General features: G+C 39.6%; 1 protein-coding gene across 12 annotated transcripts in view; it reads right to left on the reverse strand.

The window, feature by feature from the left end:
* Positions 1-27,401, reverse strand: part of SOX5 (SRY-box 5) — a 549,709-nt gene that overhangs the window by 341,107 nt on the left and 181,201 nt on the right. For 9 of the 12 annotated variants that reach the window (XM_019544450.1, XM_019544448.1, XM_019544444.1 and 6 more), the window contains one exon: positions 2,175-2,406. In XM_019544450.1, coding sequence (XP_019399995.1) covers positions 2,175-2,405 — 231 coding nt within the window. In that variant the 5' untranslated portion in view covers position 2,406. The remainder of the gene's footprint in view (positions 1-2,174; positions 2,407-27,401) is intronic. The other 3 variants (XM_019544445.1, XM_019544447.1, XM_019544446.1) reach the window with 1 other exon arrangement.

A 27,401-nucleotide genomic window follows, 5' to 3' on the forward strand; every position in this document is an offset into this window, starting at 1 on the left:
CAGCCTTCCCTGCAGATGCTGCTTGCACCCCTGATCCCCCCCATACCTCCCTGCTAGCCTCCCCATCCCTGTTTACCTTAGATCAGGTTACCATTTTTAACTTGATCTAACCTCCCTGAATATCTGTACGTACCGTTAGGGTCAACATTAGGGCAATATAGCTAATTTGTATCTACAGAATCATGCCAAGGTAGTAGATGGATTGTAACAGTTAATGTGTTCCCAAGCAGCAGCTTTCTCCTCTTTGTAAAACAGTTAAAAGGTACGTCTGTGCATACCACTATTACATTCAATAATGTGCTTATACGAAGGCTATATGCTGAACAAGACTAAAAACCCGTACTAATATCCAAAAGACAGATAAAAAAGGCTCTCAAACCAGATCAAAATACAGCATAGATCGTATAACAATTTATACTCATATTTCATTTATTTAAATTGCACATTAGTGAATGATATCTGTACAGCATGCGTGGGAGAGGATCTGAAGCAAAAAAGTTAAACAGAAATAGAAGTACCCCCTCAGTTATTTTCCTTATGAGGGTCTTTATTCATTTTTAAATTGTAAGACAGCAAAATCAAATTTAATAATTCAACCTTTATTCATGATAGTGTAAACTTATGTATTAGAGTATCTTGGGCAAAGGGAGAAAGGAAATAGATGAGTAAGTTATTGTGTCTAGGAAAGCAGCATCAGGGAATATTCTAACTTTGTCCAATAACTTAAATTTCTAAGGGTTTTTGTAACAATAAACTGTCACTTATTTTAGCATTCATTTGCAAAATCTTCAACCATGGTTCACTGCTTATCTATATTTAAAGTGAATTTATGACTGAATTCAACCTTTCCCGAAGCTATGAACTAACACGCATACCTATGCATTTTAGGCATTTTTATCCTTGCGGTATGGAGTGCTTCCAATGTACCTCCATCTTAAATTTCTACTTCTGTGTTTCTACTTCTGCCCACCTCCTGATTTTCTATCTTTATAAAAATGTGGTACTATATTCTGTAGTATGATATGGGCGAAATTACATAATCTTACAACAGTGATTCTGCAGTATTTGTCTAGAACATGACACTGGGTTTCTTAGTAACTAAGATGAATCAGACCAAAGTGCATGGGATGGTTTGATGACGTGTATAAATGGGAATTTGAATGAAGACAACATAATTATTTTGATTTGAATCCAGGTCTTGTGGATCCTACAAAATAAGTAAAATCACAAATAAATAACTATGGGGTCTAAGAACAGGCATCAGTGTGTCACACTAACTTCTAAAATCAGCAGAATCCAAAGCTAAGTCTCCTCTGCCTTTCATGTGCCTAGGTAAGTGGCTCTCAAGCTGGGTGCCATGACACAGAGATGCTGTGGCCATCATGCCTCCCTTCCAGGAAGAACATGGAGGGCTGGACTGGAAAGTGGCTGCCATGGGAGGAGGTGCTCCTGACTGTATTAGATTTATCGTCACCCCCTCCTGTCTCCTGTTGCAGCCACATCCTGGTCTGGCCTCACACAGAAACAAGAGACATAGGTACTTTCACTTGGCCTAGTACAGAGGCAGTGCCGGAGCTGCAGCATCCTTAAAAGACGGGATGCTCCTGCCTGCATTATGCTCATCTAGGTTATCATTTATTAAGTTATCTGCACCATCTCCTGCTGCAGCTGCTTCTTGATCTGGCCCCACATGCACCTCCTGGAAAATGCAGTGCCACTAAATTCAGCAAAATTATGGCAATGTGCCATTAGCCTAAAAAGGCTGAGAACCACTAGTCTAGATCCTACATAAACCTCAGATCATAGGTGATACACCAAATGCTAGCCCAAATACTGCTATCACTTACAGTTCTTCAAATCTATTTACTATTAAGCAAAAAGTTACCTTTTAGATTTACACTAACATAACTAGAAGTAGATTGTAGCATCCTAACTGTATCTAGACAAAATAAGGTAATGGAAGTGCAGTATGTACCTTAACTGAATGATTTATCTTTGAAAGTGGGGGGTAGAAATCAGCATAGTAAGGTCAAAGTTTTCACATTATTGTAATATGTTCTGTATGTGCAACTATGAACTGTATAGTGTATAAAGGACAGGTCTGGATGCCAAGCTATTGTAGACGCAGAAGTCAAAGAATGGGTGTAAGCACAATAGACCATGAGTGAACCTACCATTGTGTTGTGCTGAGAAGTGGGAGTCCTATGGCCACAATTCTCTTGACTCAGCAGAGAAACTGGCTGAAATTCCTCAGAGTGAGGCTTGTTGGGAAAACTCACATGCAAGGGAAGGTGAAAGGCTGGGAGCCCATCACTCTCCTCTTCTTCCACTTTCTGTCTGCTTGTCACCATGGCTACCTCTCCATCTGCTTCCCCATACGGAGAGGCTGGTCGCTTGGAAGACATCCTGGAAGGAACAAAAGAGGAGAAAATAATGAAACCTCCAAATAAATCCTTAATGCCGTCATTGTGTGGTTAGGGGCCATTGTAACAGAAATGCCTTTTTTGTGCTGGCAGAGAGCAGGAAACCATCCAAATACCGCTGCAAAGCATACACAATTGGGAACAATGGCCAAGCAGGTAGCAACAGAACAGTGCTTGTTTGTTGTGAGAATAATACACTAATATAGCACTCTTGTATTCTGGCTCCTTAAACATGAAAATTCACCTAAGAACACCACATAATAAAATGCAATTCCTTTAAAAAAATACCCATCCAGCTATACATTTTCCAAGAGCTTATAGAAGATGGAATGCCTTCCAATGCAAACTACTGTCAACTTAGCTGTTAAGATCTATTTATTTTTAACAATACCCAAGAAAGCAAAATAAAATAAAAAGCTTGCTGTAAACCTAAATTTTCTGGCTTTTAAAACTCATTATCAACATGAAAGATTACAGATGTTATCGTATTGGTGGGAGAATTTTGTAAGGTTTGGTCTACTCTATACAGTTCTGCCAATATAGCTATAGCAGCTAAGAGTGTGAAAAGATGTCACCCCTGGCTGACATAATTCAGTCAGCAACCTGGTGTCTCTCCTCTATGCTCACTAAGTCTGGAAGCTACTGTGTTAATAGAAGAGAACTTCTTCTGGAAAAGCATTTGCAATTGAGGAGGTCCTTTAGCAAGGCCCCTAGAAAAATACCTTCTGCCTTCATTTACCACACAGCTATTAAACAGTTTTGCTGGTTTAGTTCTGCTGGCAAAGCTGTGGTGGCAGCAGTCCTTTATCAGAAACAAGCCCTAAGATTCACACAAATGGAAAGGAATCTAAAATTCAGATGTTTATACAACTCTCTCAAATGCTTGACTCTATGAACACTGGAATCTAAAGCTTGCATGAAGACTTTATGAAGACGTCCAGTCTTTTCAATTTCCAATTAGATCCAAAATAAAGAAAGAACAACACCTGTACAAAACTTGCACAGAAAAGGCATTGAAAAGCATTTTCATTTAACACTTGGACCCACTCCCAACAATTTCAGAGATTAACAAAACAGTTCAGTTAACTTTCACATTTCTGTGCATCTGTTGTGTATATGCCAAAAAACCCATATAGCATGATAAAAACTAGTTTTCATTCAAACCAGAGAAAATAAAACATCTCTCAAAATAGTCTGATTCCATCGAATTTTCAGCAGTCTTCATAACAGAGAGTTCTGAAGAGAGAACAGAAGTGTCCAAATGTCAGGATTTATCCAGACAAGGTTCTTTGGGTCATTCTTGTATCTTCTATTAGACCAACTCAAATAGTTGGGAAAATTCTTCTTTGCAAGCTTTCAGGCACAAACACCCTTTGTCACGCTGAGGAAGCATCTGCAGTTGGTGTGTGCTCTTCCAGGATGGAATGAATAGTATTTACCCAATACGGATTTACCCAAACTTTCTGAAATTTGCCATAACTAATCATTCCTCAGGAAAAGAAAGGCATGTGTTACAAAATGGAACTGTGATATAATAAGGAGCATTTGTAATAAGGAATGGAGTCTAAAGTAAATAAAAATAGTAACTTTAAAGCAAGGACTTATTCAGTCAGAACATAATCATGACAAGAAGAGAAGAGAAGAGAAGAGAAATGAAACAATATTTCTAAGAACAAAAAACAATACATAATGGAAAATGGGTATTCATGAGATAGGAAAGTGAACTCTATTGTAAATAAAAGTTGTAAGGGGAAGCTAAAGTGAGCAGTGCAACACAGCTCCTCCTCAAAAATCTAGCATTTCTGATTCTAATTACCCCTATTTTGATTTTCCACTTCACAGTTAAAGAGCTCTGTTTCAAAAGCCCAGCAGCCTCTTGAACCATGTGTGGGGCTGCTGTGATGTGGAGCATGTCCATACGATTTGGCATATTGAGCACGAAATGGTTCTTAGTGGCAGTCAACTGGGTCTGAAAACAAACAGTGACTTTAAACAGCCCTTTGTTGGGACTTATTTTGTTTCTAATGATCTCATTTTGAGTGCTGCTGCCTGAGCCAATTTAGATTATATTAAGAAAAGTCAGACCAAAAAATCCCCCACCAAAACCCACACTCAGTTGCATACCTCCAGTTTTTCTGAACATCACCTAATGTCTATATGTAGAGAAACAATCTGTATTTTCTGTGACTGTTTGACTTAGTCCAACAGATTAGCACTTTATACATCCTACCTAAATTCTGTTTTCTAGACTCTCCCACCTACATGCCTGCGGAGAAACATACGCACATAAACAGAGTTCATTAGATGCACTTGCTGGCGTCTTGTATTAGGTGTGATACCTCAGGATTCTACAGCCATGTGTGAAGCGGTGGGGTCCTCATCATGCTGCTGCAGCATCCACATCACTCCCCACTGATTTTAATCTGAGCTACTCATATTCTGCAAGGAATAAAGTGAACGACCAATTGAAGTGTCTGGCTAATGATCCAGAGACATGAATTTAAACTTTGGTCCAGACTCCTGTCAAAGCCCCCACCCCTGGGGAACTCAGATGCAAATGGATACCTGGTCTTTTGGGCTAGGGAATTAAAGGCAATCAGAAGTGATGCTAGCCACCTTGCTTCTTTGTGTGCTGTTGGATACGGAAACTAACATGCTTTAACTGCATATTCAGTGTACCGCTACTTCAGTGTATTGTAAGCTTGTATGATTTTTCCTTCAGTAGAAGAACCACATATCTATGGTTTAAGTTATTTTAAAGAGACTTGAGCTGTCTCCATTTTTGGTTACCCAACCTGACATTTAAAAGATTTGATCTTTAGAAAGTTTCCCTCTCGAAAACAAGGTCTTTCAACTAAATTTGGGCATTCAAAAACTGAGGCACTAAAAGTCATTAGTCATTTAGTTGTCCTACATTTTCAGGTATCCCATGGGATACATCTCATGAAACCACTGGAAATACTGTAAACTACTGACCATGATGCACATGGTTAGGATGATCCTCTATTATCCGTGGTTAAAACCTTTTACCTACAATGAGGACCTCTACTGCACATTCTGCATCCAAGTTGTTGCACAGTTTTTACAGATGTCTACCCATACTAAGTGCAACCTATGTCATATGTCTCCACTGTGCAATAAGGACAGAATAACTTTACTGAGTAAAAAGCTGCTGAATTCACAGATCTGCTGACTCAATCTGTGGACATGTAGCTTCCACTACAGTGTTCAATTGACAGACTGGATTCATCACAGCCTCCTTCTGACCCCTCTCTAGGAACATCATTGTTTCCAAAATGAACAATTTCAATTTTTGAAGTAAAGTAAAAAGAAGGTGGGGCAGGACAAATAACAGACCCATTCTTACTTATATTTTAATAACATCAAATACTATATTTTTGGAACACATAAGTCCATGGCCTCCCTCCAGTTTGCACTGGCCTTCAGAGAAAATAGGATGCACATGTGGAACTACTTGTATGACCTAGCTTCAGATGAACTTTCTACATATCAATCATGTATACAGATTGAACCATATTGGGGGGGGCGGGGAATCCAGAGGGGGTTCAGTGGTGTGGTTGCATCCCTACCTTTTAGACCACAGTATGAGAGCAGCAGGCAGGTAATTTCTTTTAAATTCCCCAAACCAGATAAGAATCTTTCTACCTCTCTTGGTACCCTTTCCTTTCCCTCTATGCTCACAGGCATCTCTTATACCTTCCCTTCCCCTGCCAGCTACTGTCCCTGTCCTCCAGGGTATTTCTTGCAAGCTTGGGAGCAGGCTCAAGAAAGGGAACGCACCTGCTGCTATCATTGCCCCTGGCTGAGCCTGACTCCTTCAGCAGCCACAGCCTCAGCTGGAATGGGGCAGAAGCAGCTGGGATAACAGTGGTGGTTACAGATTGGTATCCCCTTCTGTGCCCAGAGGCCTAAGTAGGGTGGGGGCAGGGAAGGAATGGAAGGGGTGCAGAGAAGGAGAGGTGGAGATTCTTACCTGATTTGGGCACTTAAAAATAGAACCCTGGCTGATGCTCCTGTAATAGGGTGTGCCTGCCCTAGTGGAAAAGGGTGGGAGCAAGGAAGTGTAGCTACCCTTGCAGTGCAGGTCACTGTTCTTGCAACCCACCTCCCTTTTTAAAATTCCTGGATCTGCCTATGATCATGTGGGTGGAGTGGCTGTAATCATTACTGTAGTCAATATGAGCCAGGTACAGTTAGGCTCTGTAGGAACATTATTGCCACCTTGGGCAATACTACATAGAATTATACCAATTCTGTTATTGTGTACATACTGGAAACCCCTATAAGAAAAGGAAATATATTTTAAAACAAAAAAACAATTTCAACCTAAAACTCCTTCCTAAATGGCAGTAAGCATGAAAGCATCAAATTGTTCTGATTGGTTTAGAGACAGAAAACAACATGAGCAAAGGTAAATTCATTCACAGCTAGTTGTTTCATTTTTTTCTGCAGTTTTTGGTCCCTCTTACGAATTTTTAACACATTCACATTCTGTATTTTTAAATTCTCTTCTTTTTCACTTATTTTCAACATCTTAATTTTCCTATGGGGCCTAAAGCTGGGTTTTAAATGAGATTTCCATATCCTACATACAAGTAAAGCTTAGCTCAAGTTATAAATAATACACAAAGAAAAATGGTTAAATACTAATAGATAGCCTTGCTGCTCAAAGTTCTTTCAGGTGTTTTCTTTTTTGTCTGATATTGATAAAATTAGGTACTTGCTAAGAACAGATCACAGTAATATAACACAGAAGTAGAAACATCTTAGGTCCTACCCTCAGCCAATGAAAATCCATCAGGTGGCCAGCCGAAGATCTACCTTTTAAATTTTGCTAAGTGTGCAAGAGAAATTTCTGCAGTCAGTTACATGACTGCAAATAACACGTTCACAACAGGGAGCAAAAATAGCACATTAATATCAAAATAAGATATGGCATGGATGAAGACAGGCAATTCTTGACCAAATTCTGAGCTTGTATGCATACCTCCCATTTAAGTCAAAATGTCTCTAAGGATAGAATTTGGTCCTTTATAATGATTTTATACAAGAGAGTTAAGAGCAGAATTAGAACTAAATCTTTACCTTCCACCACTCCATTCTTCTGAATACAAACATAAGACACCATTCAACAAACTGGGAGCAAATATTAATATTTTGAGACGCACTTGAGGTCACAAAGTTCAGAATTGGATTTACATAGTACATTTGGGTACGTGCAGCCACTGTTTAGCTGCTTGTAAAGATAGGTAAAGGCCACAATATGTGGATCTATATTTGTTCTGAACTTCTCCCAGTGTTGGGGTGGAATTGAGGATTTAATTCCAACATTTTAGTTCAGACCCACCTCAATTTTCTTACAAGAAATCTGTTCTTTTAAGAAGTGTATTTTGATTTGATGTGCAGAAGACATAGTTAATAGAACTTGTTTTATGAAGCTGACAAATAAATATTCTATCAGTAGCTACTAGGTCTGTGCGAAGCGGCTAGTATGTGCTTCGGATTCGGATTTTGGTCGATTCGGGGGACAGTGATTTCATTCAGTGATTCGAATCACTATCCTGAATTGATTTGACCGAATCTAATTCAGAGATTTGGCTACCACAAAATCAGCTGAATCTCCAAATCCAACAGGCCCCATTCCTCACTGGCTCTCCCAGCTCTTTCAACAGCTGCCCCGCCTGGCCCCAGCATCCCATCTCTTTAAAAAAAAAAAGCCCAGCACTCACTGACTGCTGCCAGGTGGGGGAGGCAATCTCCACTTCCCCCCACTGCCCTGTACTGCATGGGGGGCTATGCCACAAGCCCCCGTCAACTGCCTGCTCTCCCAGCCTCCCCACCCCCCATGGCTGACCACCCAGTCCCAGCATCCTGGCTCTTAAAAAATAAATAAATAAATAAGGCCCAGCACTCACCGGCTGCTGCAAATCGATTCAGACCTTTTTGATTTGGATTTGGAGATTCGGCCACTGAATTGGGCCAAATCTCCTCCAAATCAAATCAGCACCCAAAGCTTTGCACAGCCCTAGTTGTCACATTTTAGTGCAGGGAAAATTTATTCTTCTTATTTATGCTTCTCCAAACCATAATCTACAAATTCTTTATGGGAGCCGATTCTATATGGTATCCACATGTCTATGGTCTTTAAACAGGAACCCATGAAAGAGTCCCTTTACTTCACCTCACTGTATCTTTTTTGAATAACTTGATATATAGCTGCCTGCCAAACATAAATCCAAGGAGGAACCCAATATTCAAGGAGCTGGTGCCCTCTAGCAAACCAACAACATCAACCCAATTCAACTGCTTATGCCATAGTATTATGAAACTCTAATCTTGTTACATTCAGCAAAATACTCCAGAAGCATTTCAGATATCCACAAAAGCTGTTGGAGAAATGGCTTATCCGTGTCTTAAAAAGTGACACACATGGATGTGTCAGGAGAAAAAGATATGAGGCTGTAAATCTTAACTTGTTGTGGAATTAATTAAAGGATTCATCAATCATTACGCAGCTAACACTGCACATATACAGCTGAAATCCCATCATCTGCCACAACCTACAGCAATCTACAGGTTAAAAACTCCCAAAGTCCTTCTGTTCAGACTATTTATAAATGACTTTGTATAATCTAGCATTAAGACCTGTAATTATAAAATAGCATTAAAACAGGCCTGCATAGTTATGGATAATTATAGTTGGTACACTTTTTAAAGAAATAAAAAGCTTTTCCATTCAAATGCAGGCTTTGCCTTTTTGACAGCTTCAAGTCCACAGGATGCAGAGAGATGATTTAAATTGTACATCAAAATTTTGACTGTGCAAGACTTTCTTTTTCCTTATCAAGAGAGGCATTGTTGTTTTCTCACCATAACCAAGCATGACAGTACCTGACTGGAGTCATGCAGTCAGTTTCCAAATCAGTGTGAAAATGTTCACCTCCTGAGTTTCTTTGGCAGCTAAAAGCTGAGCCCTCATAAGCAGAGTTTAAACACTCGAGCCCCTTCTCTGGGTAGCAGACAAAGAACTTCATTTTGGGGCAAGGATGGACCTACCGGAAAAGCTAGCTGAGTTCTTACCTTCGTAAGCAGCAATTTAGGGGACAACCCAAACAAGGTTATGTAAATGAAGCCATTCCTTAAGGGCCTGATTACAAATCAATTGATATCAATGAAATTATTCTCGTCGATTACAGTGGACTTTTGATCAAACCCCTTTGTTCAATCTGCAAGGCCATCTTCCTTTAATCAACTTAGTATTTACAGAAGAGGCTAGATCTGAAGTCCTGGAGACTCTCTGTTCTTCCATAGAAGACACAGATGGGTAACAATATCATTTTATTTATACATGCATACATTATCAGTGCTTATCCATACTCTCACCAATGTGCCTTAACTCGCACTGAGAGTGTCACGACTTTCTGTTCAAGGTTATTCAATCTATGACCTCCTTGTAGACACTCCAAAGGAGGGTTCCTAATTAATGTTAATGCTCGTAGTAATTTTGGCCCCAATACTTCCATGTTTTCTTACACTGATTAAGTAGTAACTTTCTAAATATATGATGCTACTCAGTTGGATAGGACTACCTATATAATCATAAAATATTGCTCATTATGAGTAAGGTGACAGAATCCAGCCTTGTGTCCCACTGCAACTCTGATACAGGCTATTAAAAACAGGATTCATAGGGTATAATTTTAAGTTTCCAGCTGCCCAGATTAAAACCTTTTTAATGGATTTATTTTTTCAGTTAAAAATGGAAACCAAAATCTCTAATTTGCTAATCAATAAAAATGTGTGCATATGAGTTAAAGGGAAAAATGTTTCTGAGCTGTCACTCACACCAGGGCAGAATAATCAGTTAATTATTACTTTCTCAGACTATAACAGTCAGCCACCTTTTTTGAAATGCAAGCATGTTGAAAAAAAATTACATTATTAAAAATAACAAGATTTTGAAGAGGGTAAATAAGCAGACCCTCAAAATGAAAGAAAACTTCACTATGCTACAGGTTCTATGACAGATTTTGTGCAGAAACTTATAGCAGGATGAAGATCAATCCCTATACTTAAAGTTACTTAAGAATTTCCACTTTTTACCTCCATTCTAGATTCTATTCTGTTGATTTTTTTCACTTTCTAGACTTGACATTTCCTTGAAGACTTTTTTTTAACTGAGATTAAGCAAAAAATGATTCAATTGATTGATTCAGAAGAATGGGAGAAAATTTGTCTTCTCTAATTTTTTTTGGTTCATTTTAAAAAAGAAAATCTCTGTTGTAAAAATGGGTTTGGGAAAGAAAGCTGGTATTTGTCAAAGTAACTGTTCATTTTTAGGTAGACAAGTTTTTGTGTTTCAGGTTTCAACCAGGTTGAAACTGGTTTCATGTTGAAAATTCTCTACCAAAGCTTTTCTTCAAGTAAAGTTTCCAGGGGATATGCCTGAAAAATTAAAATTGTGAGCGAGTGAATGTGTACATGTGTGTGTGTGTGTGTCTGAAATGAAAAATTGGAATTCTCCATAGGTAATATTAACATATTAACATTTGCAATTTTAAAAAAATATTTTCATATAGTGAAATATCATTATACATCCAAGCTTAATTAAAAGACTTCAAATGCTCTGGAGAAAAAGATGCACAATACACAACCACAGCATACAAAACAGACAGATTTTCACTGACTTTGTACAGAATACAGCTAAAGAAGACTGCACTTTGTATATGGATAACTTAGCTGTGCATGCAATGTAATCGTTAATGTATCTTGGCAGAAGCTAAGAGCTTCAGCCCCAACCAAAAGCATACTATACAAGGTGATTAAAGAACTTCTGCCAAGATGACAGGCTCTATTCCCTTAATCTGTATCTGGTAGACTGTATATAATTCTATCTCATTTATAGATCTTAATACAGGGAATATATTGTTGACCCTGTTTTATCATTGCCTTGCTGAGGAATGTCACTTTCGAGTGACTCCCCCCAAATCATATACAGCAATAAATATCAGCTTCAGGAAAAGAATCAAGTATTCTTTGGGATCTGCCAAATTTACTAGACTGCCACACCTTGTAACAACTCTATTACGTATCAATTTAAAGACGCAAAAAATCAAGTGTGTTCACAGAACATTTCTGTAGCATTTCCTTTTGGCTTTTGAAGATTATTGTATTTCTGAAAGAACTAGGTTCAAAACTTGGACTTTTACAGAACTCTCAGCCAGAGAAAAGCCTAATAATCAAAATGTGCCTGCAATCACAGGATACATCCTAATGAAATGGTGCAGTGTCAAACACGATGAGCATCTATCAGCACAAACTCTGAAACAGCAGGATGCAGCCATTGTTGGTATTTCAAGTAAACTGAGCCTGATCACTGGCTTCTTTCATTCAAAAAGCCTCTGCCTGGATGATCTTGAATTAAATACACAAGCTCACTTATTTTCTAGTATGTCCTGTAAATTAGCTCTTGCCTCCTTTTATTTCTTTACTGTTTATCCCTTTTCAGCCACTCCTTTTACTCTTCCATTCTTCAGTACTAAACTGTAACCTATTTTACTTTACTTCTTTTCACTTTACCTTCCCTCCCCCACATCCTCATAACACAGGTGAAATTGCAAGGGGATGGAAGATGGTTGTTTTGTTAGTTTCCCTGTAAAGAATGACCAGCTGGCCAGGGTTAGGATAACAGAATGTCAGAATAGCACCACATTAGGTAATCTGCCAATTGAACTACAAATTAGGATTAGATTAAATAAGAGAATCAGAATACTCTTCATTGTGGAACTATTGCATAAACTACCTTTTGGAAAAAAACTCAAGAATTTCTCTACCAACCTATTGTCACTACATCAGAAAAGTGTTCTGTCTACTGGAAAGAGTATATATAATCCATCCATGTAGATACACAATGTCCAACAATATCAGCATGAAATAGAACTGATAAACCTCTAAAAGTTCCATTTATTACTAAGATGTGCAACAGAGTTTTGGTTTGCAAGGTTAACTATTGCTAAACTTCAATTCTGCACAGTACCGAATGGCTTATTCTCTTACCCATTCATAATCACTGCTTAATTTTATACAAAATCTCTAGAAGCTTAATATTAAACAATGATCAGTTTTAGTTGTACTCAACATTAACATTACTAATTTTCTCCACCAACAGAAGCCTTGATTTCAGGATGATGAGCCATTCTTTTGACTGAAACACAGCCAGACTGTGACAGTCATCTTTCCCACTCTTCTGTGCTCTCAGACACATAAAGACATTACTTAATAATGTGACTTCCAAACAAAGAGCTAACCAGGTCCACATCCCTTCCATTTTCCTCACTCTCCCTCTTTATTAGTAAACTACCTCTTATTTATTTTTTAAACTATTTTCATATATAATTATTTAGAACCTGTAGTTAGGGAATCTGTAACACTGAATTACTCTAAAACAATTCCAGAGTGCTGTTCTATTTCACACTAAATGAATTTCATCATATCTAAGTTCAATATAAATAGTCACCATTACATTTATATATAATTCTACCAAACACACATACATAACTTCATGCAAAAACTTCCTTGAGTACCTATTACACATTCCCAGGAACATTACCTATATTTGTGCTTTAACTATCAAATGTAACTATAAATGCTGTTCTCCCTATAATTATACACAGGCTTGCTATATTAATGTCTTTCATATACACATACATACATGACAAGCAGAAACATATCCAAATACAGACAGAAAGACACAGGTATATCTGAATGAAGTGTATAGTTACATAATTATTAACAGTTTCAACATCTAATTTTACAACATTGAAATTATTGGGTGTTTTATTACTAACTTCAGTAGTAGCAAAACTAGGACCTCAGTACAAAATTGTGTACGCATCGGTGTACTATATTATCAGAACTGAACGTATGTGTGTGTGTTTATGTGTATGTATGTACATATGCACATGGAGTAACAACTGTAATTAATGTAATGATTTTTTTTTCAGCTGCTTGGAACTTCTAACAATTTTTAAAATCTTTTTGATTTTCATATTGCAAGCAGGTTCCCAACCCAAAAACAAATATTCTTTGGAAGTTAAAGAAGGAACAATCAAGTTGATATAGAAAACATGAGAAAAAATTAGCAGGGAATACCTATAATCTCTTTCCCATTGTGTTAACAACAACAACAAAGTACACCCATTTTTCTGACAAGGAGATAGTTCTGAAGTAAAGATGCTCCTTTTCTGAAGACACCAAAAATGCTGTGTGTGAAGGTTGGTGTTGAACAAAAAACAAAATAAACAGCTATTTAAATATTTCTGTAACAACATTTTAAAAAAATATTTAAATTAGTAAAGCTACAAGCTTAATGTTCTCCAAGCATTCTATTGGCTCTGTGTGATTATGTCTCACTTCAGATTTTATAGTCATTTCTCCTTTCCTCTAGCAGGTAAGACTGAATATGGAGTAAAACAGAAAGGTGCTTCAAATGAAGCAAAGGCTCTTCTCACATTGACTGCACATAATGTACATTGCAGAGTATTTTTCTGCCATTCTTTAAATGGTTGACTACGGTTTTATTTGAATTTAATCTGCATTTTAATTTTCAAAACCATGGAAAATAAGGAAACTGCATTTGAAAAGCATCATAATGAATTGCACCAGTTATAATTGCACAACCAACCTTAACTTTTGCTGTCTTCTGTTTTCTGAGTATCCCCTATTCAGCATTATTGTTTATATGCACATATGCACACATGTACCACTGTACAGTGGTGCATGTGCATAGACCTCAATGAAACCCTGAAAGCATGTCTGTTGGGAGATTTGGCTGAGGTAGTACCTGGCAAGTTTCAGTCTAAAAGAAAACAAGTTGTAAAAGTTATAACCAGCTATAAATGACCCTTTAGAGTGCACCCTACCTACAAACATTGCTACGGCATCTACAAAAATCTCTATAAACAACCATATATGTATACAAGCGTTCCAAATGAAAGTCAGTTAACTCATATCAAAAGGAGACACATTTCTAAATAGACCACTCACCTTTAGCACTTTAAGAAGTCTCTATGTATTTATAAAACTTAAAATAATAAGAACTAAACACTGTTGTAAAAAGGTGCCCACTTTAAAATATTTGTAAGTGAAAAGAGGGACAAAAAAAAATTCTTCAAGCAAGAATCTCTCATTCCAGGAAAACCGAAAGGAAGTCTGCCATTTACCCTTCCATAGGTACTTTGTCTACCTTCATGTCTGTTGTTCAGTAGTAATTCCCATAAAGCTCTACAAAGACCCAGCTGTACAAACCCATGCTGTCAAAGAACACAGTTAAGGGATTGATAAAACAGGGAGGGGTGTCTAACATGTTGACCACTGACTGAGCTTATGAGGATAAAGGAGCCTTGATGGAGAGAAGTAATCATCCATTGCTGTTTGTTTATTTTACCTCCTCCACCACATACTGGAACCTTTTTTGTTTTTTCCATTACCAAAACCATCCCCCCACTGAGAGGCCTTTGTGATCTAAAAGGGGCAGAGCCCCTCTTTCTTAATACTGGCAAGTTTATGTAGGCAGCTTCATTCAAACACATCTTAAAATAAACACTTGGCTTCTTCCCCTGCATCACACTGTCCACACACTGTTTTCAAAAGCACTTTTTAAAATTCAGCACAAAAATGTATTTGCATTGGATTATTTTTACCACGATTTATTAAAACAGTTGAGCAGTTTGAGACTAATACTGCTGTGGAGGTTTAACTTGATGCAGGAGCTATGTTCTGCTAAAAAAGGGTGGACTACAGTAAATAAAACCTAACTGATATTGCTATCCAAAGTGGTACAGCCATTTTCCTGCACAGATCACTTTGAAAGAAAACCCTGTTGCTGTCCCAATTAGAGATGAACCCAATTAGGTGAATCAGAATCAAGATGCTTAGGTGTAAAATAAATATCACAACTAGTATAATGATTGTTCCCATAAAGGGAAGACTATAAAGTGTACTTTTAGCTTGATTTTAGTAATACTGTGGGCCTGCAGGCTCCACTGGCAAAGAACAGGTACAGCATAGAAAACATAAGGCAAAGATTTTCTGAGAAAGCCATGAAAATGTCTCAACTTTGCATTGGGAGGACCACTTCTGGAAAGGGGGAAGATACGTCATTCTCCATGCCCAGTCAATGCCTGGTTTCTCTGCTGCAAATGAGGAGCTGATTAGGGCTAATTATGGTCATTTTTGTGATGTGAGTATGTTTAAACTAGCAAATTAAGGAAAAACGCAGACTAATTTCACGCAGGCCACTGAACAGCCCTTGACTATCACTTAACACAAGGCCAGTGAATAGTAACAACTTCCATCATTATTGACTCAAGCTGGATTCAAACTGGCACCATCAGGAAGATGCAACAGGAAGGGCCTCATGTCTGATTACTACTTCTAAAAGTTAAAGCATGGCTTATAAATCAGGCAGGCAGGCAGCTAGCAAGTTCTCCAAATTGTTTAATCATACTTAGGACACAGGATAATTCTACTGGTTAGAAAGTATCATAGAGACAGAACTCTGCAGCAATATGCCTTTGGTGCAGACCATTTGTTTAGCAACAGGTACAGTGAAATTGTTATCAGGTAGACAAATACTCTCCTTCACACCCACGAGATATCAGTCTAGTGCAAGAGTGGGCAAAATCTAAACCACAGGCTAAATTTGTGCACCCAAAGTGTTCTGTCCAGCCCATGGCAGGTTCCTCAGTCCCACCTAGCCCAGGTGTGTGTGTGTGGGGGGGGCGGGGGGGACAGGGCTGGGCTGTGGCATTGCATCTGGTCCTGCCACCCTCAGGTGCCCTGCAGGGCAGGGTGAGGCAGGGCAGCAGCTGGATTTGTTTCCTGGCAGTCCCAGCAATGGCAGGTCCTTCCAGCTGCTGCCACTTTCAGCCTTCCTGCCCAGACATCATAGTCTATTCACCCTACACCCATCAGTGGGGGTGAGTCCTGCACGGGCAGGGCACATGGTCAGGTGTCTGAAATGGGGCCACAGGTGGGCAGGGAGTGTCATCCAGGAGTGGGATGGGTGGGCACAGCCAGGATCACAGGGCAGTGACATGGTGGAGCCAGGCCCTGGTACAGAACCATGATCTGCTGCCCACATTTTTCTGCAACAGACATCACTTCCATGGGTAGGGGTGTGTGGGGAGCAAATCGTGGCCCTGCCCTGGGTCCCATCCCTACACTGTCACCACCCTGTGATCCTGGATCCGAACCTACCCACCCATCCCTCTCCTAGATGTAGGTCCCTGCCTGCCCATGGCCCTATCCCATCTACCTGGCCATGTGCCCTGCCCACGTGGGTCTGAGCCATTCTCCATGGAGACCCTGTGATTGTGGGGTGGTAAAAGCACAGGGCCAGGGTCCAGAACAGAGCCACAATCTGCTCCCCACATGTCCCTTCCCATGGAAGCAGCACCCATCACGGGGGCATGTGGGGAGTGGATCATGGCCCTTCCCTGGGCACCCAGCCCCACACTGTCACTACCTCACAATCCCAGTGCTGCCCACCCATCCTGCTCCCATATCCTCCTCCCGATCCTCCCGTGGCCCCACTGCAGCCACCCAGCCCAGCATGGATCAGAACCACTTAGGGAATTTTGGTGAGATATTTGTGGGGGGTGGGAGACGCTGATCTGGCCCATGACAGCTCACCAAAACTCCTTAAATAGCCCTCCAGCCCAAATAATTACCCACCCCAGTCTAATTCAATGGTTCTCAGACATTTTTGGGTCATGTAGCTTTTCCTGAGTTTATAATTTTGCTGAGTACTCCTATGATTCTATGTTATAAGAATAAAAATCACTCTATATTACAATCATACACTGTACGTTCTTCAACAAACTGAGAGATCGGGTCGAATTATTATTAATCTGTTTCTTATTCATTTTCTTCCATTTATATTTTTACTTTGCCTTCTGCTTTCTCATTCCTCCCTCTCATGCACACTCTAGAAAGTCACCATATGGTCCCCAGGGGCCTCTGTATCCCAGTTTAAGGAATACTCATCTAATAAACAGAACCCAGTATTTAGATTGAAAGATCCTTGATTCTGCACCAGTTCTGCTACTGACTTCCATTTTTGACCCTACACATATTATTTAACCTTCTTATGCCTCTGTTTCTCCATCTCTGCAATATGGATAAAAATGTTTAATCACTTCATAGAAGTATTTTGAGATCTATCAATTTTAAAAATAAAATAAAATACTGTACTGATGCCAACTGTTGCTATTTTTAGTTTAACAAAATCAAGGGAGTAGAACAAGAACAATGCAGTTTCATTATTCATTTATGTTTTTATGCAACTATTTCTATGAAAGTCAGGAGAGAAAGGCTTGGAAGGTATTAAATCCTCTATTTATTTACACTCTTGTAAAGCTGCAAAGTGAGGTTTCTACATAGTGCCCTGCCAATGACCTGAAGAGATTATCATCTTTAGGAGGTGGGGCAAAGAAGTTACTCACTTTCATACAAATTCATTCATCTTTCTTTACACAACAGAAATAGATTCATAATAGAAAAAGTTGAATTTACTGACAGAACACTTAGCTACAGCACCATTTTGGAGTATATTTATTATACCCTCTATTACTAGATCCCTTTTTGCAAACCCTCATCATGGACTACACTTCAACTTGTCCCATTAACAGCTTCACAATGATTATTTTTATACTACTAATTAAACAAACCATACTTTTTTTCTTCTTGAAACAATTATCATTATGCCCATTTTACAGATGGAAAACAAGAGTTATGAAGGCCAGTTCTGCTCTTGTTAATGCAACAGTTAACTTCCTTTGGCTTTGCATGCGCACAAGTGACCTAGTCCAAAATCACCTAGCAAATCAGGGCAAAACTGGAATTTTAGAGCCCAAGGGTCCTAATTACCAGCTTCCTCCTTTAATCACTGGACCACAATGACTCTCAATTAGCACAGCCAATATAGGAGTCAATGAAATGAAGTATTAAGGAGGTGGGGAAAAGTTGGAAAGGAAGACAGCCCTCCTCCAAGCCCTTTGCTGAGCATTTTTGCAAGACAAATACATTCAGATTTGAAGTTCATTCCAGTTCTTAATGATTCTGGTAGTTTTTCAAAATTGGTGACTCCCATTGAATGTTTAAGTCATTACAACGCTACCTTCCATATCTAATGATCACTCATTCACAAGCTGGAGGCTGGCAATAAGCATACCTTACTTGCGTCTCTGGTTTACCCTCTTTCTTTTTAATTTGTTAGTACAAAAATATTGCTATAAAGCTGTAAACTATCATCTGAAGTCTCAGAGATTTAGGAGCATTCTTAAATCTTTTTGCTGTTGTTTTTTCACCTCACAGTCCACACAGAGAAGATAGGGGCAAGGAAAGGACAAAATGTGTGCAGATCGCTTATTATTCTTCAGCCCACAAAATTTGATATGGATGTGGAGAAAGAATCAAAATTCTTAAAAGTATTTATGCACCTGAAAGTGCTAAAATGATTTATGGTATTATGTACTTTTGAAAATCCTTCCAGGCATCTATCTGCATCTTAAAGCACATAAATACCATTAAAAAAATATGGCCGTACTGCCTGTCTCTTCTTCTCTACTCAATACTGTTCATTACAAAGTATATACATTTGCACAGTATTTTGCATCTTCAAAACAGTTTACAAATACTAATTATTCCTTAGTTATCCTCTCTGAAAGACAAATTAGAATTATTCTCCCCACTTTACACATCATGACATTGAAGGAAAAACATAAAGTGATTTTCCTGCCACCATGTAAGGTGAAGTTATCAAAGCAGGGATTACAACATAAGAGACCTCCATTCTGTGCTCAGATTATGACACTCTAAATCTTATCCTTCTATTTGCAAACTAAACTCTTTAGCCCAATTGCCTCTGTCTGCTGGTTGATGATCAAATATTTAATGTATGCCATAAAATGAAAATATGAACTCTATAGCAGTGCTTCTTATTTGTCATGCCCCATTACTTAAACCGGGTGGTAACATGTGCCTATATGATGGTTTTCAATTTTATTACAGTCTCTATTTGCTCACTCACTTAAGATGTTTAAAGAAGAGTTGTATGGATTATCAGACAGTCTGAAAAGTTCAGTTCAGAGCTCTTCAAACACAGTCATTATCGTCTTGTTAGCACAAGTAAAGTAAAAGCCTTGGGCAGGTAATTTAACATCCAGTTTAGCCAAAATGACTTTTAAAGGAAATGCAACCTTGTGAATTGTTTGTGATAATCTCTAAATTGATCATTAATTATCAGCTGTTAGTGAGCATTTCTTCCATCCACAGTGCAGTGAGATTAATTTATTTCATATGAAATCCACTATGGTGGATGTTGTAAGCTACAAAAATCAACCATTTTCCAAAACAATAAAGTTACAAAAGTAAGTGGGAGCCCAACTAAATAGATTATATTCAGCAACTCTGTTTGCCCAACTTGTTTAGAAAATATTTATCCACAGACAAGAAAGCAGAATCCTCTATTATTAATGCTGTATTTTGCATTCTGTAATGTCTTCCATTTGTAATAGTAGTTACAATTAATTTAGACCAACTCAATTCTGTTTAATAAAATATAAATCAATTTGCACAACCGAGTTATTTTGAACTGATATAGGGGAACCCATTTTCCTTTTTTGGAGGTGGGAGGGGGTCAGGTTTACTTGGATTTGTTATTGTTGTTGTTTCTTCAGAACTGAATGTTTAAAATGAGATAATTCATGTACGTTGGATTAGAAAGATATAGATGTATATAAAAACATGAAGGGGAAAAGTATTCAGGAAGAGATATCTAAGGCTAGGTACAGACATTCAAAAAGCCCAAGGTGGAATTGATCTAAATTGCATTGTTTTCTGTAAGCAGTATAGTGTAGATCAGTAGCGAACAGGAAACACATTCACCTTTTGGTTGGGAGACAGGGGGCACAAATTTTAGAGTAGGTTCTGCCATTTTTAAACCAGTCTATGTATGCCAAACTTCTGTTCTGTTTCAGGTACAGACCAGTTTCCATACCAGTAAAAGTGTAATGTCCGTATCTGGCCTCAAAGTACAATACCTTAGTGTTCTCTCTTCAAAATCATGAAAAAAGAGAGCTATCATACCAATTACTGCATGTGACACTATTTTAAAAGTAGCAGTTAAAGAGAATTTTTTTTCCCTTATTGCTCAGACATGGTACACCGTGGATCACTAAAGTAGGATTTTGGACTATACTGTTATAAAAGTGACGTACATTCTTATGGAGGCTAATTCAACTCCATTGAAGTTAATGGGAATTCTCCCATTAGCTTTAATGGAATAGGACTTGTTCCCACAGTGCCTTGTATCTCAAAGGGGGTCAAACATGCTCTACAAATGATGTATTTTGGAATTACTTCACCAACCATGAAAAGCAACTGTGGCAGCCACAAAATGCAAGCATGGCAACTGTTTAACTGTGTGGAAATACTGCACAAGTTTAGGTCAAGGAAAGAAGAATGAATATTTGTATTCAATTGACACTAAAGGGAAAATAAAGGTAGGTAATATGGAACCACTCCAAATGGGCACAACCAGGACAACAAAGCTTAAGAGAACTACTGTTACAAAATCTTCCATTATTACACAAGGTGCCCATGATTATGATATATAGGTTTCCTAAACAGACAGATGACCTACAATTCTGCCAGAAAACAGGTGGCACTACCCTTTACTGAGAGAGGGCCAATAAATGGACCAACATGAGTAAGAGAGGCAATATTATACATCTTATCTTACAGAGAAAAAAGTGGGGACAAATTAGTTCGCTTCAAGATGCAAGTCTGTTTTTAAAAATTACTATTTAACATGGCATCTTTATACCCAAGTTCTGGATGCTTTTTACATTCAGAATCGTATCTACTGTACTTTTGTATGGGTTATAGAACCAATGAGCCCATAGGCAATGGAGCAACATGTTCTTTGATACCACACACCAAGTGCTAATTATAGGGTCAGATACTATTCTTGCTTGGACTTGTGCAACCCTCATTGCCACTAGTATTTACATTGGGATCAAAGAATACAAAGCAAAGTAAATGGAGTCACTGAGCTCAGAATTTAATTTCCTGAATTCTTCATAGTCATTATCCAGTAGAAAAATAGAACCCAGCTTGACTGTCAAATCTTAGGCTAAAGGTAATTAAAGAAGTCAATTAAAATTAAAAATAAAAGCATACAAATATACTTGAAGTTAGAGATAGAGAGAGAGAGAGAGAGAGAGAAAATGAACTCTGGGATCCCATTTGTAAAATTTACTTTTCAAATTAGAGTCATTCTAATCATTCCAATACAAAGTATATGAAATAAGACTCATAAACAGTATACAGTTTAACAAAATATGAACATATGTGATAGCTCCCTGATCAATCATGAATAAAAGGATATTGAGGCCATGACCTTTAAAAACTTAGACACTCACTTAATGTACACAAAATCCTGTAGAATTCAATACTGCCCTGAGCAATACCTGTGCAGATCCTGGAGACTATAGATTTGCACAGACCTCTGCAAGTCTAACTTAGTTAACATTGTTACTGATATTGTCTGATATAGAATAGAAACTAGGGCTGTGAGAAATTTCAACAGGTGTTTTGTTTCGAAGCTGTTTCAACTCTTTTTGAGTTCAAAACACCGAAATCGAAATGAAACAAAAGGCTTCAAAAAAGCTTTGAAACAAAACAGGCGCACTAGAAACATTTCAAGTTTCGAAGCCAGCTTGTTTGCAGTTAAACAGAAACTAAGGAGAAGGAGGGGGAAGGACTGCTCTGATATTGACATCTAGCTCCCAGTTTGATTCCTCAGCTCTCTGATCATTTCCCCAGCTCTTCTTGGGAGGCGTGGGCCCCTGATCTGCACGTGGGGTTTCATCAGCCAGCAGCATCAGCCTACTGAAACCCAGTGTGCAGATCTGGGGGCCCACGTCCCCTGGGAAGAGCTGAGGGAATGATCAGAGAGCTGGTGAATTGACCCAGGGGCTGGGGGAACGTTCAGGCCCCTAAACATTCCCCCAGTTCCTGATTCCCCAGCTCTCCGATTGCTTCCTCCAGCTCTTCCCAGGGGGCGCAAGCCCCCGGATGATGCGGAATGACAGCAGGCTGGCTAGGGATGGTGGCAGCTCTGGACTATTTCTCTGGCTGGCAGCAGCAGCCTGCTGAAGCCCCACGCGCAGATTCAGGGGCACTGGGTGAAGCAATCAGAGAGCTGGGGAATCGAACCAGGAGCTCTCGCTGACAAATGGAGGTGCCCCAACTCTGAGACAGTGTGTAGCACCCTACCAAGTCATGCTGTACCCCCACAATAGTTCTACTGCCATGTGGGTAATGGGTGGGGGGTGATCCCCGCTGCCCCCCATTGCACTGCATTTGGGAGGGGAGGGCCTCTGCCATGAGCCCTCAGAGGCCCCAATTGCCACTGCTGCAGCCAGCAAGTGCAGGACTTTTTTTTTAAAGGTCCGCACTCACTGGCTGCAGAGCATACAGATTACAGCATGCTGCCATGGCCAACTCGGCCAGCACAAGATGATTTGAGAGGGAATCAACAAAAAGATATTTTATTTAACACACACTAGTTTCTTAACACGAATCCACAAAAGAAAAAAAAGGGGGGACTCTTCTTCTCTCCTTTCTCCCCACTTCAGCTCTCCGAATCCAGAATGCAAATATGTTTAATGTTACTTCATCCTCGCAGTAAGGAGTGGATTAAGTAGAACACTACTTACAGCCATAGCTCAAAAGGAAGGATTTGTTTCTGCTTTGCTTCCTGTCCCTCTAAAGATGTAAGTTTGTCAACTGAAATAAAACTGAATTTAGTCCCATAGACAACTGCAAATGTTCAGGAAAAATTGTGAATTAAGGTCCTTATCAACTGTGTAGTACTTCAGAAACTTTGGCGTTGGTGGGACTATTTGTTGAGTAAGTGCTCAACATTAGGAGTAAGGGTTGCACAATCAAGCCTTTAACCTCTCTGCACTTCAATTTCCCCACATGTAAAATGGCTTAATAATAATACCAATTTGTCAGAGGTCTTGTGCAATTTAATCCTTCAATATTTGTAAAGCAGACAGAGATCTCTGCACAGAGGGCACCATACAAGTGCAAAGTATTATAATCATATCAAGTATCATCATCATTCCACTAAATTGGGGTGTATTTCAACTGCCCTGTTTTTAGTAAATTCTGTCTAGACTTCTGCCTTTTACACCCTGAAGTACAGCCTTCCACCGAGAGAGTGAGAGAGAGCAGTACAGTGTCCTCTATAGGACCTGGATTTTGTAGTTCAAATGAAATTTGCAGCTGGACATGTCCTAACTTATCGGGAAGACTCAAAAGATCAGCAGATGGATCAGCCTAGCCTAGTGACATCAACTGTCCCCTTCAGAAAAAAGACAAAAAACAACCCAATAAACCAAATTCAGTATTTCTTCCAGTCCCATTCAGCTATTACAAGCCTGCCTAATGAAGTTTCCATGAAAGAAGCAGATGGAGAAGGGCTTGGGGCACATGCTCAGTGGCAAACCTGGAAGTGGATCGGAAGTACTTCTGGCCCACTTCCAGGTCCACCGGGGAGCATGAAGGGGGGCCCCTTGTCCCCCCCAGCTCAGCAATTGGCCATGGGTGAACCCTGGGTGCTCCCCCCAGACCCAGGAGGCACTAGTCACTGAGCTGGGGGGAGCACAGTGGGGCCCCCCCCCCGCGTGCTCCCCAGCAGGCCCAGAAGTGGACTGGAAGGGCTTCTGGTCTACTTCTGGGTCTGCTGCTGAGTATGCTGGGGAGCCCCCCACACTTCTGTGGGACACTCCATGTGCCCCAGCACTGCACCGTTCATGAGCCGCCTGCCACTTAGAGGTATGTAGAAAAAACATTTAAAGCTGTGTCTATGTCTGAATCGCCAACATTTCTGAATATCTCCGAATTGATTTGGAGGGTTCCGATTCGATTCAGCGAGATTAAAGGGTTCTCTGATTCAGTTTGGATTACGAGAGTCGGACACTGAATTGGGCTGAATCTCTGCCGAATAAAATAAGGGACTAAGGCTTCACACAGCTCTAGTATGTGGGACCACTTTGTGAGTCTAATCTGACCCTTATGCTGACGCTGAATACCTCAAGCCTATAGGGCTGGGTGATTTTGATATGCCTGTTCTAAGAGGTCTAACTACTTGATCTTTTGTTGGATAGAACAGAAAGACAGAAAGGAGAGAGAAAGAGGACAAACAAAAGAAGAGGAAAAAAGACAGGTACAGGGAAGAAGAGATGAAGAAAATGCCTGGTCGTGTCTACTGTTATTTTAGTTACCACTCCCCTCAGCAGACAAGCCCCAATGTCCTTAGATAGGCAAAGTCAATAAGAGTTAGGAATACTACACCAAGTGAGGGCTGTGCATGCCAGCATGAAAAGTGGATATGTCGTCCTCTGAACTAAAGATATTAAGTATCTGTTTGGGGAAAATAATTTTAGAATTCAACAAATAAGAGAAGACCAGTAGGCCTGTGTGAATAGGGTACTATTCGATTTGGATTCGGCTGATTTGGATGGCAGAGATTCGATTCAGAGCCTGCCAACTGTTAAGCAGATATGTGCAGAGGGGTTCTGAGGCCCTGCACCCCTAGCTGCTAACAGTCAACACTCTTGACATGGGTGCTTGTGCAACTGACTGTCTCTGTCTTAGGGCAGAAGCAGTTCCCAGCTCTGTATTGATTCCTTCCTCTCCTTAGTCTGTGCTTTCATAGGTGTTAATCCTTGGTTATTAACTCATTACCCTTGCTAGCTACAGTGTTACCAATCAATCATGATTCACTCAGGGACATGCTCAATACACAGTAGCTAGTGAGTATAACCCCAAGACAGACACAGGTGCACAAGCACCCATGACAAGAGTTTTGCCCATCAGCAGCTAGAGGCACAGAGCCCGAGAACCCAGAAGCCCCTGCACCTATCTCCTTGAAAGCTGGCAGACTTTGTGGCCTCAGCAGGGGCTATCAGGCCTGCAGCTTTCACCCTGCTGCACCTTAACACACACAGTGTCACGCATGTCACGAGTTTTGCTTGTCCGCAGCCTGAGGTACAGTTTGCCCCAAACCCCTGCACCTATCTCCTTGAAACTTGGCAGACTTTGTGGCCTCAGGAAGAGCTACCACCCCTGCAATTTTCACCCCACTGTGGCTTAACACACACATGTGACATGAGTTTTGCTTTCAGGACTTTGAGGTGCAGTTTCCCAGAAACCCCTGCACCTATCACCTTGACACTTGGCACGTGTCATTCTCTCAGCAGACGCAATTATCCCTACAGTTTTCATCTGAATCAGCCAAAAGACAACAAAGTTATAGATATTTCATTGATTCCCCATTATACTCTATGGCCAAATTTCCAGATCATCTCTGAATTGATTCAGAAAGCTTGGAGCTTCCAGCAATTCAATTTGGATCCATAGGTCCAGTTTCCAAATCATCCAAATAATCTCCAAATCTGAATCGTGATCCAAAGCTTTGCACAGCCCTAAAGACCAGGTGTTAAAAAGCCAAAAAAGGGAAAGGAAAGTAAGTCTCCCAGCAAAACAATTAAGAAATGGCAAATACAGAACTAAAGAAAACCAGACCACAGCACAGAACTTTTGTTCTCAAGTTCATTTTCCCTACTCTTTCTTATTGCCCCATAGATTATTCTACCATTGTTTCTTCTCCTATAAATGATAGCAGGTGAGTCCATAAAGCCACATGCAGTATCCAAGCCAGGAAGCTGATCTGGGCCTCTCTCTTCTGTCAGCCCATTTCTTCTTATTTTTTCAGAAAGAAAAAAAATGAAGATGAATTATGCTATGGAAAGTGACCAGCATAAAGACAATTATAGTATGCTGAACTGAAGGAAGACCTAGTAAAAAAACCCAAGACAACATCCCCTGTTCTGCCTCTCCCCTGATGGATAACTCTCAAAGCACATCTAATCCCGATCCTCCTAAAAAAACCCAAAAAACAAAAAATGCTAAAAGCAACCTTTGTTTTTCCTTTCTTTTCCCACTGTTGCCTCCCCTTTCCAAACTTCTTCCTACTTCTGACCAGCAAAGCTTCCTGTTCAGCACAGCCACAAAAAGGCAAATACAAAGTGTCTAATGTTATGTGTCTGCTGCTCACCAATACAATATTCATGAGAAAAGAATATTGACAGTGCATGTCCCATAGGTGCATATTTTCTTCTCTCACTATGCTTCCTCCACCCTGAATTCCCTGCATTTGGGTGCTTTGCAACATACAGAGAAAGGCAACACGATTTTTAAGAGTGAAAATTTCCTGTCTGCTTTAGCCCTTCCCTAAGAGGGCAAGATGAGCATGCATTATTGAAAGACATGATCCTATAACATCCTGAGCCTCTTATGCCCCTGCTAACTTTGAAAGGAATCATGAGAATTCAGCACTGTACACTAAGTTTGGTGTGTGTCACATTTTCCCATTGTTTGCTTTTTGGCTTGTCTGCACTGTCCCTTCTATAAATCTATGTCTTCAGAGTCCAAGTACAGTTATGCTTTGCTAGTCTAGTGCCATCCATCACTATATAAGACGACGCACATGTATAAATAAAATCTGACCTTAAACACATTCCTCTTAGGAATGGTGCAGTGCATGTGCACAGAATAATATTTAATGCTGTACAGTTGTGGTGATTCATCATCTAGGGAAAAAGGAGACCCCTGGGAAAAGCATGTTGCTTATTTGACCAAAGCTACCTTTAGCTCTTTTTAATATAATTCTTAGATAGCAATTGTCTATGTATGATCCACTGGGTTTTTGTATTCCTAGCAGCTAAAAATTTATGAATACTTACCTACAGAAACATATTTTGAGTCCAAGTCTCTACAACTATTTCTACTCAAAGTTTGTAATATCTTTAGGTCTTC

This window comes from Crocodylus porosus, unplaced genomic scaffold (genome assembly GCF_001723895.1).
Source record: "Crocodylus porosus isolate Cpor-Errol unplaced genomic scaffold, CroPor_comp1, whole genome shotgun sequence".
In the NCBI taxonomy this organism is placed as follows: domain Eukaryota; kingdom Metazoa; phylum Chordata; order Crocodylia; family Crocodylidae; genus Crocodylus; species Crocodylus porosus.